The sequence below is a fragment of the Prunus avium genome, chromosome 7 (genome assembly GCF_965620075.1).
Source record: "Prunus avium chromosome 7, drPruAviu1.hap1.1, whole genome shotgun sequence".
Classification (NCBI taxonomy): Eukaryota; Viridiplantae; Streptophyta; class Magnoliopsida; order Rosales; family Rosaceae; genus Prunus; species Prunus avium.
Genome location: NC_142290.1, coordinates 37,165,939 through 37,178,873, shown reverse-complemented (window position 1 = coordinate 37,178,873; position 12,935 = coordinate 37,165,939). Strand labels below are relative to the sequence as shown.

At 34.9% G+C, this 12,935-nt stretch overlaps 2 protein-coding genes across 2 annotated transcripts; one reads left to right on the top strand and one right to left on the bottom strand.

Moving 5' to 3' along the window:
• Positions 1-4,370: 4,370 nt before the first annotated feature.
• LOC110771281 (RNA-binding protein-like protein) lies at positions 4,371-8,701 on the top strand. The gene is made up of 3 exons (XM_021975553.2): positions 4,371-4,634; positions 7,072-7,372; positions 7,878-8,701. Exons 1-3 carry the CDS (start codon positions 4,448-4,450, stop codon positions 8,485-8,487), a joined length of 1,098 nt encoding a protein of 365 aa, XP_021831245.2. The 5' UTR covers positions 4,371-4,447; the 3' UTR covers positions 8,488-8,701.
• Positions 8,702-9,013: 312 nt separating this feature from the next.
• On the bottom strand, positions 9,014-10,709 carry LOC110771280 (methylthioribose kinase). Its single transcript, XM_021975551.2, has one exon. The coding sequence runs from the start codon at positions 10,607-10,609 to the stop codon at positions 9,347-9,349; it is 1,263 nt and encodes a 420-aa protein (XP_021831243.1). The 5' UTR covers positions 10,610-10,709; the 3' UTR covers positions 9,014-9,346.
• Between the last annotated feature and the right edge of the window lie 2,226 nt (positions 10,710-12,935).

Below are 12,935 nucleotides of genomic sequence, written 5' to 3'. Positions count from 1 at the left end.
GCAAGGCTGCCACTATTCACGTGAATAGTGGCAGCCCTTGCCTTGCCTTTGCCTTGCCTTAGCCTTCATGGGTGGACTTGCTCTAATAGAGGCGATCTTTAGATTAATTGGATCTTATGGATAAATAATAATTGGGCCAAAACCCACCTCAAGAAAATCCGTAAACAACTTCTTTTTAAATAAATAAAAATAAAAATCATTTCATGCCTTAGACAAAATCATCTATATATAGAGCAAAAGGCAGAGAATGGTGAAACATTCAAAATACCAGAAAATGCCCTTGGTTAATTTAAATATTAAGAATTGAAATTCTTAATTAAATGAGGATAATATGGTAAATTCACAATTAAAAAAATTAAAATTAAAAACAAAATCAGATAATAGATCCTACTTGTACGGAAAATAACTACCTATTTTTTATTTTCTTAATTCTAAAAACTAAAAAAAGAAAACCAATTGGTGCACGCGTGAGCATGTGGCAAGGGGCTAGTATGTAATTAAATATGTTTTAATTATTATTATTTTATTAGTATTTAAATATTTTAATTAATTGCATCAATTACTCAATAAATTGTAACTAATTATTTGAAATTATATTGTAAAATATTCTATTTAAATAGTACAGCCGAGCGGCTATACGTTTAAAATATTATATTTATAGAGTATAGCCGTACGGCTATATTCTAAAATTATTGTATTTAAAGCGTATAGTCGTGCGCCTATACAGTTAAACAATTCTATTTAAAGCGTGCAGCAGCGCGGCTGCGTTTTTAAAAATTTCTATTTATAGAGTCTCGCCGTGCGGCTATACTGTTTAAAAAATTCTATTTAAATGGTATAGTCGCGCGGCTATACGTTTCAACTTTCTATTTATAGAGTATAGCCTCGCGGCTAGACTATTAAAATATTCTATTTGTAATATATAGCCGCGCGCCTATACTTTTAAAATTTCTATTTATAGCGTATGGCCGCCAACTGTACTTTTAAAATATTCTATTTGTAATGTATAGCAAAGAAACTAATTTTATATTTTTTTTAAACAAGAAATTATGTCCATATGAAATTTCGTCAGTAAAGGTCTATGCCGGCAAATATTTGTCGGATTAGACCTCTCCCGACAAAATGAACCTGTGCCGATGAACTATTGTCGGGAGAGGTCTAAGCCGGCAAATTTCACTGGGATAGATTTGTGCTGACAAAATTTGTCGGGATATGTGTTTAAAAAATATATATATTTAAACTTAGTATCTTTAAGTCAGTAAATTTTTATTTTAAATTGTGTTTTTAGTAATTAAATAATATCTTAACCTTATTTAATTACTTTCATTTTTAATTATATTTAAACTATTATTTATGTAGTGAATAATTAGTATTAAATATTCTAAATAACTTCATAAATTATATTACTTGATAAATAGTAATTACTTTTTTTTTAATTATAGAGTATAGTCGCGCAACTATACTTCAACTTGTTAAAGTCTAAGTCAAGGCACACTCAAGTATAGTGCTAGGTCTGGTTATGTCATCTAACCATATATTGAGATCAAAACCCTAATCGTAAAACCCTAGGCGGAGTTACGTGAGTATCCAAGCTTAATCGAGTCATAAGTGCCCCAAAGTAAGCTTATGGCCAGGGCCGAGGCCTGAGAAATATTTTGGAACAAGTTTGGAAGTTAGGGTCTTTGGTTCGAGACTTGGATTCAGCCAAACTAATTTTGTATAAAATAAATATTTATTATTTATTAAGTAATTTATGAAATCAGTAAAATATTTAAATATTTACTAAAAAAACAATAATTAAAATATAATTCCTAATTAAAGTAATTAAAAAATACTAAGATATTACTTAATTACATATATTAAATTAAAGAAGTTGGCTAAAACACAAAAGTAAAGAAACCAATTTTATACTTTTAAATAGTATAGCCACCAGACTATACTTTTAAAATTTATATTTATAAAGTATCGCCACGCAACTACACTTTTAAAATTTCTATTTATAAAGTATCGCCCCTCAGCTATACTTTGAAAATTTATATTTATAGAGTACAGTTCGGCAGCTATACTTTTAAAATATTTTATTTGTAATGTATAGCAAAGAAACAAATTATATATTTTAAAAATATAAAAAAATGTTTTTATATTTATAAAAAAAAAGTCAAAATTTACCCCCCCCAACCCAACTTTCAATAAGGCTAAGATATTATTTACTACATGAAAAAAATAATAATTTATTGACTTAAAGATAATAAGTTTATATTTATTTTAAAAAATACCTCTCCCGACGAAATTTTGTCGACACAGGTCTATGCCGACGAATGTTTACCAGATTAGACTTCTCCCGATGAAATTTAGTCTGCAGATGTAGATTTCGTCCGGAGAGATCAAATCTAACAAATATTTACCGGCTTAGACTTCTGCCAATGAAATTTCGTCGGGAGAGGTGTTTTTGCTTATTTTTGATATAAAAAAAAAATACATAATTATTTTTTTACTTTTGTTTTTTGGCCAACTTCTTAAATTTAATATGTGTAATTAAGTAATATCTTAACCTTTTTGAATTAGTTTAATTAGTAATTATTATTTTTTAGTGAATAATTAGTATTTAAATATTTTACAGATTTCATAAATTACTTCATAAATAGTAATTAATCATTTTAAATAATTTTGTGGACTTTGTTTTTTATTTTATTGTATACAAAATTAGTTTGGGTAAATCCAAGTCTCGAACCAAAAATCCGAGCTTCCAAACTCATTCCAAAACCTTCCTCAAGCCTCGGATCCTAAACATAAGCCTACTATGGGGCATTTATGACTTGATTAGGGTTTCAATCTCAATATACGGTTAGTACGACATAACCGGACCTAACTCCAGTTAGTTGAGGGCGCCTTGAGGTAGATTTTAACAAGTGGTTTGTTGTCGGATTCCAAACAAAATTTATCCGGGACAGGTCTATCCCGTCAAAGCTCGTTGGGATACAAAAATTTGGCCGGGGTAGGTTTATTCAGGATATAGAATGCATATATTAATCAAAGACTTGGACCTTGTGGCTCTTGGGCTTTGGAGAAATTTAATTAAGACACCCAAACGAAAATACGTAATCTTTTTTTTTTCCTTTTTGACATATCTTTTCAATTTAAATTCGAATGAAATTAGGTTTATAACTGTTGTGGTTTGAAAATTGCACAAAAAAATTTAAAATAATTAATTACTATTTATTGAATAATTTATGAAAAAGGTAGCATATTTAAATATTCATAATAATAATAATAATTTAAATATAATAAAATTTAAATATTCAGAAAAATAATAATAATTTAAATATTCACAAAAATAATATTAATTTAAATATTCACTAATGAAATAATAATTAAAATGCAATTACTAATGAAAGTAATTAAATAAGGTTAAGATATTATTTAATAAAACTTGTTTTAATTATTATTTCTTTAGTGAATAATTAGTATTAAATATTTTAAATAACTTCATAAATTATATTACTTGATAAATAGTAATTAATTTTTTAAAAAAAACTAGAGTATAGCCGCGCGGCTATACTTCAACTTGTTAATATCCACCTCAAGGCACACTCAAGTATAGTGTTAGGTCCGGTTATGTCGTACTAACTGTATATTGAGATCGAAACCCTAATCGTAAAACCCTAGGTGGAGTTACATGAGTATCCAAGCTTAATTGAGTCATAAGTGCCCCATAATCGGCTTATGGTTAGGATTTGAGGCCTGATAAATATTTTAGAACAAGTTCGGAAGTTAGGGTCTTTGGTTCGAGACTTAGATTCAGCCAAACCAATTTCATATAAAATAATTAATTACTATTTGTTAAGTAATTTATGAAATTAGTCAAATATATATATATATGTATATATTTCCGAAATCAGTAAAATATTAAATATTCATTGAAAAATCAATAATTAAAATATAATTATTAATTAAAGTAATTAAAAAAAGACTAAGATATTACTTAATTACATATATTAAATTAAAGAAGTTTGCCTAAAAACAAAAGTTAAGAAACTAATTTTATACTTTTAAAGTGTATAGCCGCGGGGCAATACTCCTGAAATATTCTATTTAAATAGTATAGCCAAGCGGCGATGCTGTCGAACTATTCTATTTAAAGAGTATAGCCGCGCGGCTATACTGCTAAAATTTATATTTATAAGGTATAGCCGTCCGGCTATACTTTTAAATTATTGTAATTTGGAACAGCACACATACATACTGTAAAAATAAATATACGGATAACTCATATACGTTACTATTCATATTCCTTAAACACCCCTATCCTCGTTACGTCAAACCAGGAATAGTGTCACCCTTCTCCGTAATTTCAAACAAAGTTCTCATACCCACTTCTAGGGCTTGCAATACCCTCGCACCTCTGTCTTGCGACTCATCGCTATCGAACAGCGAAGCGCACAGAACGATGGGGTCAAGGGACAAGGACCAAACGACATCGCATCATCAGCCTCTTCTGAGCAGCCTCGTCGTCCGGCCCTCCACCAGCGACGGCGGTGGCGATGGAGGTGGCCGTGGCAGCGATTACGAGCTCGGCGAGGTTCGCCGTGACCCTCCTCAGTACACTCGTTCGGATCGTTACAACGATGATCCTGGTTCGTCTCTCTATTCTCAGCTTCCATTTGTATTTGTTATGGTGATTTATGCTCAAATTGGATTGATTTCTAGTGCTTTATGAATTTGTGTGTTCTTATTTTGGTTTTGTTATATGCCATTCTCTTTTCATTTTGTTATTTTGTTGTACTTAATTTGATTCATCGTCGGATTTTAGCATTTTATCTTATAGATTCAATAATCATAATTATTCATTTATTTGTGGTGTGTGTTTCAAGTGCAACTTGTAAAACAAAGAGGTTCATGTTATGGAATTTGTTTTTGATGCTTCTATGAGCATAGATTTTGAACTATATCAATTTTGTGTTAGAACTTCTTAGTTCACATCAGTAATTGATTTTTGAAGCTTAGTATATGCTTGATCATATTTATGATTATTATAAGCGACTACGGTGAATATTGCCCTATTAGTTTGTGATAGTCATACAACAAATGGGTTTCTGGGTTTCTTGAACCTTTTGTTTGTTTACACTGCATGTCGAGCATGTGGATCTGTAACCGCTTATAGAGTGTCAAACTGTGAATAAATTCTGCTATTGTGTCTTACAGCTCTGAATGTGCCTGCAAGAACTTGAATCTTGAGGAAGGCATGTTGGTGTGAGTGCAGTCTTGGATCATGGTCTGGGGGAATTGTTTTTTCATATTGTGGGTATTTTTGTTTGTGGGAGATTCATGGGAATCGTATATGATGTGTGAACTCGTGGGTTGCTGCATCAATGAATATCGGTTGCTGGGCCTCATTTTGTTATATTGCCTATGATTGTGGTATTTGTCTGAATTTTTATGGGATTGATGATTAGATTATCGGGTTCATATCAAATAAGAGTTCATTGAAATGCCAATCAAAACTGGAAGTTTGAATGGGATTTATTCTTAAGAATTTCGGGGCACATGACGTGGTGCAAGCATTGTGGGGAACTTAACACCACTAACAGTATCATTTTGGTCATTTTGAATTGCAACCAACAGTAAGGATGGTTTACTTGAGATGCTGCTGGAAGATGGAAAATTTGGTTATCAATTGCAAGATGGTCGTAATTCAGTTCTGTTAAAGGGTACTGAATTTACTATATGGTTATGTAACACTAAGGAAGATGTGTTTCCTGGGTAATGTTGAGCTTTTCTTGTTTCCTTGGTTTTGTGCTTCTTTACTTTGTGGTCGGGAATTGTGTTTGATAGTGGTGGTTTTGTTGCGGTCTCATGTTTCATTTTCCTTTTTTCTTTTCTTCAGATGCCTTTATAGGATTAGTGGATGGTTATTTAGTCACTAATATGAGTTTATACTTCTCAGCATTGTTAAATTTGGCGTAGAGTGCAGGAACGTTCGGGAACTTCTTTTAGTATGTTCAATTCTAGGTTATCATGTATTTTGTAGGTTTTTGCTGTCTTTATATTTTCTGGGAGGTTAACTGCTACAGAAAATGGCTGCAGAACCCTTCAGCTTTTGGATGATAATTTCTATCCCCTTTTCTACTTTTAAATCCCACTTTGTCTCAACAAATTAACGGGAATTACCTATTCGGGTTGAGCATGCATCAATTGTTTCATCCCTCTATGCTGTTCAGAATGGTTATGCATCGCAGTTCAGTTGCAAGTTTATGAATCTTAGTAGAATCAGGGGTTTTGAATTTTTATAAGAAGATGCGAAGATGGTCTCTGAAGAAATGAAAAAATTGGGAGTGGGTAAATTGTAGAAGTATTTGGAGGCTTGAAGTTCAGTTGGTGTTCTTATTGGGCAGTTCATTTCATGTGGGTGTGCACTATTGGTTTCACTGCTACTTGTTGCAGTCATGTTTCAACTGAAGGTCTTGGAACTAATTTGTACTGGGATTATTGTTATCTGTGCTGGATTAGTATCAAGTACCAATTAGGTGCATATACATCTTCTTTATCTGTAGGCTGCATCTTCTTCCTTATCACTGCGAATGCTGTACAAGGTTATGGTATGGTTACTCCTGATTCATGATTGATGGGGTTTTTCAGATATGTAGGTTAAAAATATGTGGCCAGCTTGTAATGGTTCATATGGTAGATGGATGTGGCTTTTGAAAATATAAAACTGTGTAATTTGATTGTTCTCGATGGTGAGCAGTTACCCTATGTGTTGAGGACTGTGGGGTTGAGTAAACATGCTTGTTGCTGTATTTACTGGTATTATGCGCCAGTTGTTTGAGAAGTAACAAGGGCAGTTATTGTCTGAACTTCTTATTCTCTTCCACACTTATATGATGTTTCTTTTAACTACCACAATGAAGAGATCCTGAGTGATGGTAACAGCCCTTACAAACTTTGAAATGATCATATGGAAGTTTCAGGGTCACAACTCCTAATCCCTCGGCTACTGACATTATAATCCCGTTGTCTGTTTTTCTGTGCAATTGGTGGTTACTTATCTTTTCCATTCACTACCTTCTCCAGGATATAGAATGCGTGCAGGTTCTGCTTCTCCTGTACACCGCAGGGATGCAGATCATCGATACAGTTCTGAGTATGATCGTTCAGGTGGCCCCCCACGTGGTCGTGAGTTTGGCAGTGCACGGGATTCTGGTAGATATCGAGACAACTCACCCCATTATGCTAGAGGAAGGGGTGCTGGCAGACCATTCAGTAGAGGTTTAGATGGGCCGGGGCCTGGCCCTGGGCCGTTCAGAGGTGAAGGGAGTAGAAATAATCCAAATGTGCGCCAAAGGCTTGGAGACTGGATTTGTCCAGATCCTTTGTGAGTACATTTTCACCCTTTTATCTTCTTTGTTTAGGTTTTCCTCATTGCAGCTTGTCAGTGCTATGACTGCATCGTGTTTCTGATTCCCATGATTCAGTTTTTAAGGCAGGATTTTGAAAAGGGAAGGACAATGGAGAGGAAAACATGCATGTAGACTTACAAAATCTTGTTACAAGTTTCAAGAATTTTATGAAAATTCAAATCTATTGAGTAGAACTCAGCCAAAAAAAAAAAAAAATCTATTTAGTACAGAAGTGGAGCTTATCCAAGTTGCATGTAATTTCTTGCATTTTAATAAGTTTTCTAGGAACTAATCACAGTGATCAAATTATGAATTTTAATAGCTGTATGTGGCATCATGCGAGTTGTTTTTAAGTGCAAGGTCCTGTTTTCTGATTGTGGCTTAGGTTGGAAAAAATTTCCTTTCATTTTGCAATTTGAGTTAATGCTTGTAAATATGCATTCATCACGTTCCAATCCTTATATTCTTTACGTGTCTCAGATGTGGCAACCTGAACTTTGCAAGGCGAGAGTACTGCAACAACTGCAACAAGTTCCGCTACGGACCTGGGGGAAGTCCTCGAAGAGGTTATCCCGGCCCACCACCTCCCAGTGGTCCTCCTAGACGCTTCCCTGGTCCTCCAGTTGATCCTCCACTTGGAAGGAGCTTGAATGGTGGCTATAGGTCTCCACCCCGTGGCTGGGCTAGAGATGGCCCTAGAGATTTTGGCGCTGGGATGCCACCTCCAAGGCATGAAGGCAGGTTTCCTGACCATCAAATGCGAAGAGATCGGTTGGATTACTCAGACAACCATAGAGGAAGAACCAAGTTCGATCGGCCAATGCCCATGGATTGGGGTAATAGGGATCGCGGAAGGGATAGCTTCTTTAATGAACGGAAAGCATTCGAAAGGCGACTGCCCTCTCCTCCTTCACCACCACCACCACCACTAGCCCACCGTGGCCGATGGGCACATGATGTTAGAGAGAGAAGCCGGTCCCCATTAAGGGGTGGCCCACCACCAAAAGATTATAACCGGCCTATGTACATGGATCGAGGACGAGATGATCGTCGTGGCATGGGGCGAGGCCGAATTGGAGATGCATATTAACAATAGGCCAGGGGCATGTTTTGCTGGTGTAATTTTGTCTCGAGTAGATATCTGTTTCTCATCTAGAGTGTACGGAAGAGTGCGCATAGTTTAGTCCTAATTTTAAGATTTCGTTTTTGAATTGGTTTCTGTGACTTTGAACAGGTTATATGCTCGCTCTTCTGTCAATGTTTCTTGGGTGACGTTTGTCTATATGATGGATATTTCGCTGCTATTCTTGCTCTCTGTATTTTAGTACTTGAAATCAGTTGAAGCCGACTCTGTATTTGGTCGGAATCTTCATATCCACAACCCAGTGCAGTAAGATGGGGCCCATTTCTTAAACGCACAAATGGGAAATCAAGTCCAGCATTAAATGCACCTTTTTAATAACCATATTGCTTGGAAATTATAGGAAATGGTTGTCTCTTACTTGAGAAAATAGGGGGTGAAAATTGAGAAACTAAGGTCAGCATTAAATGCACATTTTTAATGAACAATTTCCCACCATTAACAATTTAGAAATTAATAATTTAGAATTATAATATAGCATCAAATGCATTTCTTATTATTATCTAATATAGGTATAATTGAAAATTAAACAAACTTTCGATGCCCTGTCAAAAAGGCCTTATCTTACAATAATTTATTTGTTACAATTATTTTTTATCAATATTTAAAGAAAATTAAAAACCAGACTTGTACGATAATCTGAGGCAGCAATTTATATCAGAATCTGTTGCAGGGCGAGAAAACGAACACAGGATCTTAGGTGCAGGAGGAAAGGAACACAGGACCTCGAATGGAAACGAGCACTGGACCTTGAATGGAGCATGAACACTTATAACCTGCAATTCGTTTAAGGAACCACTATGCATTATTATTTGCCTTGTTTAATGGCTGAAACAACTTGAGCAATGTTCTGAAATTTTCGCCTCTCCTTGAGAAGCAGCTTTGCCAACTGAAGAGCCCTTCGCTCGCAACCCGCCCGTTTGCTAGCATCACTGATCGCCTCAAAATCCTCAACATGCGCCACTCCAACAATTCTCCTTATCATCTTGGCAGCACCAAATCCCAGGGTGTCATGAAACAAATCTTGCATAAATTTCTTCTGCACAAGCTGCTGAATCTCAGAGCTGTTGTAAATCGCAGGCAGATAGGCCTCACCAGAACCATCTTTGTGCTGATCCCACAGAGCTATAAACTTGTTCTGAAAAAGATTCCAAGTGTTCTCAATTGTCCTCAAAATCCAAGCTTTGTATGCTTCTCTATCATTCTCTTCATCCGCATGCCCATCTTGTGCAAAAAAAGCCAAAATCAAGTTGCCCAAAAAAGCACCAACATCAAAACCCATTGGCCCATAAAATGAAAATTCAGAGTCTATAACTTGGGTTGATTCTTGGGTCACCATTACAGAACTGGTATGAAGATCTCCATGTATCAGAGCTTGGGCTCTCTCACAGAAGAGAGATTTCAACTCAGCAACCTCAATCTTCAGAGCCTCATCTTCCCTCAGAGCCGCAGCATCAGAATCAAGATAAGGAGAGGTCCATCGATTATATTCAGAAACTTTATAAGGATCAGAAAAAATGACCTGCTCGGTGAGCCTGCACATCTCCACATTCCCACAAAACTCAGCAACACCCTGTTTGTGCTCTGTTGTGGAATTGTAAATGAGTGAAGTGTAAAACAGAGTCTTCGACATATAATCCGACATGTCGTCCGCCAGCAGAGGGTACTCAATCCCAGCAACCAACCCTTTTCTCAGAATGATATGCGGAGGCTTCAAGTAACGCATTGCAATCAACGACATAGTGTGGTCAAAATGATAAACTTCAGGCACGTGGCCGGGACACAAATGACCGTGTTTTTTCAACGCCGCTGCTTCAAAATAGGCTCGGTCTTTTGACATTGGCCATGCCTCGCCTATGGAACGCACGTATGTAAGAGCCTGCTTGATGACAAAAGAACCAGAAGAACCAACGACGATGAAGACGAAGTTGAGGTTGCCATCTCCTACTTCTTTGATTTCCAAGCCGTTGAGGTTGTTGTGGAGCTTGGAACAGAGAGAGGGTACAGATTTTATGTAGTCTATGAGGGATGTCTCGTCCAGTGGCTGAAACTCAGAGAAAGCCTTAGCCATGGCTGTTTGATGTCTTGTGCTTTTGGGTTGAGAAGGTACATAAACAGGGAGGTCTGTTTTATCTTTAGCTTGTGGTTCATCACCCCATTGTAATCCTTTTCAATTTATTTGAATAGAATTACATTGACCAAAACAAAAAGGTACATAAATGATGCGTGCATAACGTGGGAATTCGAATATGTATTGGACAGTGAAGGTTCAATGTTTTGGACTTTGTAAGAGAATAAGGGCAATTGGGAGACTTCCTGCTATGGCTGCATTGAACCTGGTCGACCACTTTGTATGGATTCATATTTGAACAAAATGTCATAATTAATCTCATAAGTCTGCTTAAGGTCTTGTCAATTTATGACAAGTAAAGTAATAGTTGGATTCTTTCTCTGGAGCTTCACTATTTCATCAACGGGTCCATATAATTTAGTGATAAGAACATTTGCCTACATATTAGTTGTCGCATGTTCAAATCCCAAAGACAACTCCTTCAATTGATTATTGAAAAAACATTTTTCCAATTTCTTCTTACAATTTTGGTAAAGTTAATATTAATCGGTTGTTTATAATTGAATTTTTTAAAAGAGAATTAGAGGAAAACATTTAAAGCCAAGACAAAAGATGATATAAAATGCTTAATAATCACACTACATTATTACGTTGAAGAATCAGATTATATGACCTAATAATGTAAGAGTGTTGCTAAATGAACTCTAAAATTAAATGAGTACACCATATTACCAATCTATTTATTGAATTACTAACTTACCCTAATATAAAATGATATATTAAATTGTGAAACAAATATAATTTTAATAAGTACACCCTACTCGCCATATTCAACTCTAATCAAATGTAGAGAAGTTTTCGTATTGTTTGGTGCCCACGGTGAACAATGCAACGAGCACTCGCAAGGAGATGTCGTTAATTTTAATAGAAGCATTTAATGTGGAGCATTCCAATCACCCCAGAGTAAAGCTGAAGGGCCCTTGCAGCCTGAAAGTAAGAATAAGCTCTCCCGTCCAATGCATTTGAAATTGTATTGCATAATTAATAAACACTTCTGTATGAATTATGTGGGAAATTAGTAAGAAGGCTGAGGCATTGGTTGGGCAATGGATAAAATTTTTGTCTCCAATAGATAAATGGTGAGCATTTTTCCAATGAAAGAGATGAGTTTTCAACATTGTTGTAGCCCTTCTTTATAACAGTATTTGATTTTTCTTTTCCAGTTTTTATTCAGGTAAAGTGGATGGTTATAATTCGAAAACAACACACACAAGGTGAATCAATATGACTAGTTTCAAACAACAATTTATGTAGTTCAACAACTACGTGGAAATTTTTTTAGAGAATAAAATATATCCATCCTAACCTGTTACTATTAGGCATGTGATCATTGCACTTCCATAACTTTCGGGAGAGTGTATTAAGGTATATTATAGGTATTTTTGGTAGTTAAATAAGGTGTACTTAGTTAATTTTATATTTTCATTAAAGTATTAGGGTGTACTTAGATCATATGGTGTACTCAGTTAATTTTAGGGTTCGTTTAGTAGCACTCTAATGTAATGAGGCAATGAGATGAGAGAGAAAATTGGTAAGTATAGAATTGTAGTCATTGTTTAAGAGGAGGACATTTTGAATTTTCTTTGAAAATATTAGCACTTTCCACAAATACTAGTTTAAACATAATTATAAGAAGAAGAAAAAAAGCCATCACTAGATAGAAAATAGGGAGATTCACTATTATACCAAATATAGGAGCCCAATAAAAAAAACCCCATATGAAATGGACTTTGAAAACACACCCAAAGTCCATTTACAACATAACAAAAAGGCTTTTAACTTATTTTAAATAACAAAACTGCAATTGATTTTTTAAAACAAACTCAACTCCAAAACCTCATAAAAAAAAACTCAAACACTCAATAGGGCATCAAAGTAATTTAACAATCAAAATTAAATTCAATAGGGCTAGCTGTTATTTTTTGGGTTTGTTTATAAAAATTAAATGGTGTATGGTTTATCTATAGAGATTTTCTATTTAAACCCCACATTTCTCTTAATTCACCCCATGTTCTAAGTTCACCCCTTAATTTAAATTTTCACAATTTCTAAGAAAATCCCACTATCTTCCCAAACAAACCTTAAATGCACCCCAAACTGAAAAAATAAGAAATAAAAGAGATTTTCTATTTAAACCCCACAATTTTCTTTGTTTTTAGCAAAAAAAACACAAACAAATAGAACCCTAAACCCGAAATTTAATACTTTCTAGAGAAAGAGAACAACTTTACCTCTCTCCAAGAACTGTAACTGGAATTCCAACACT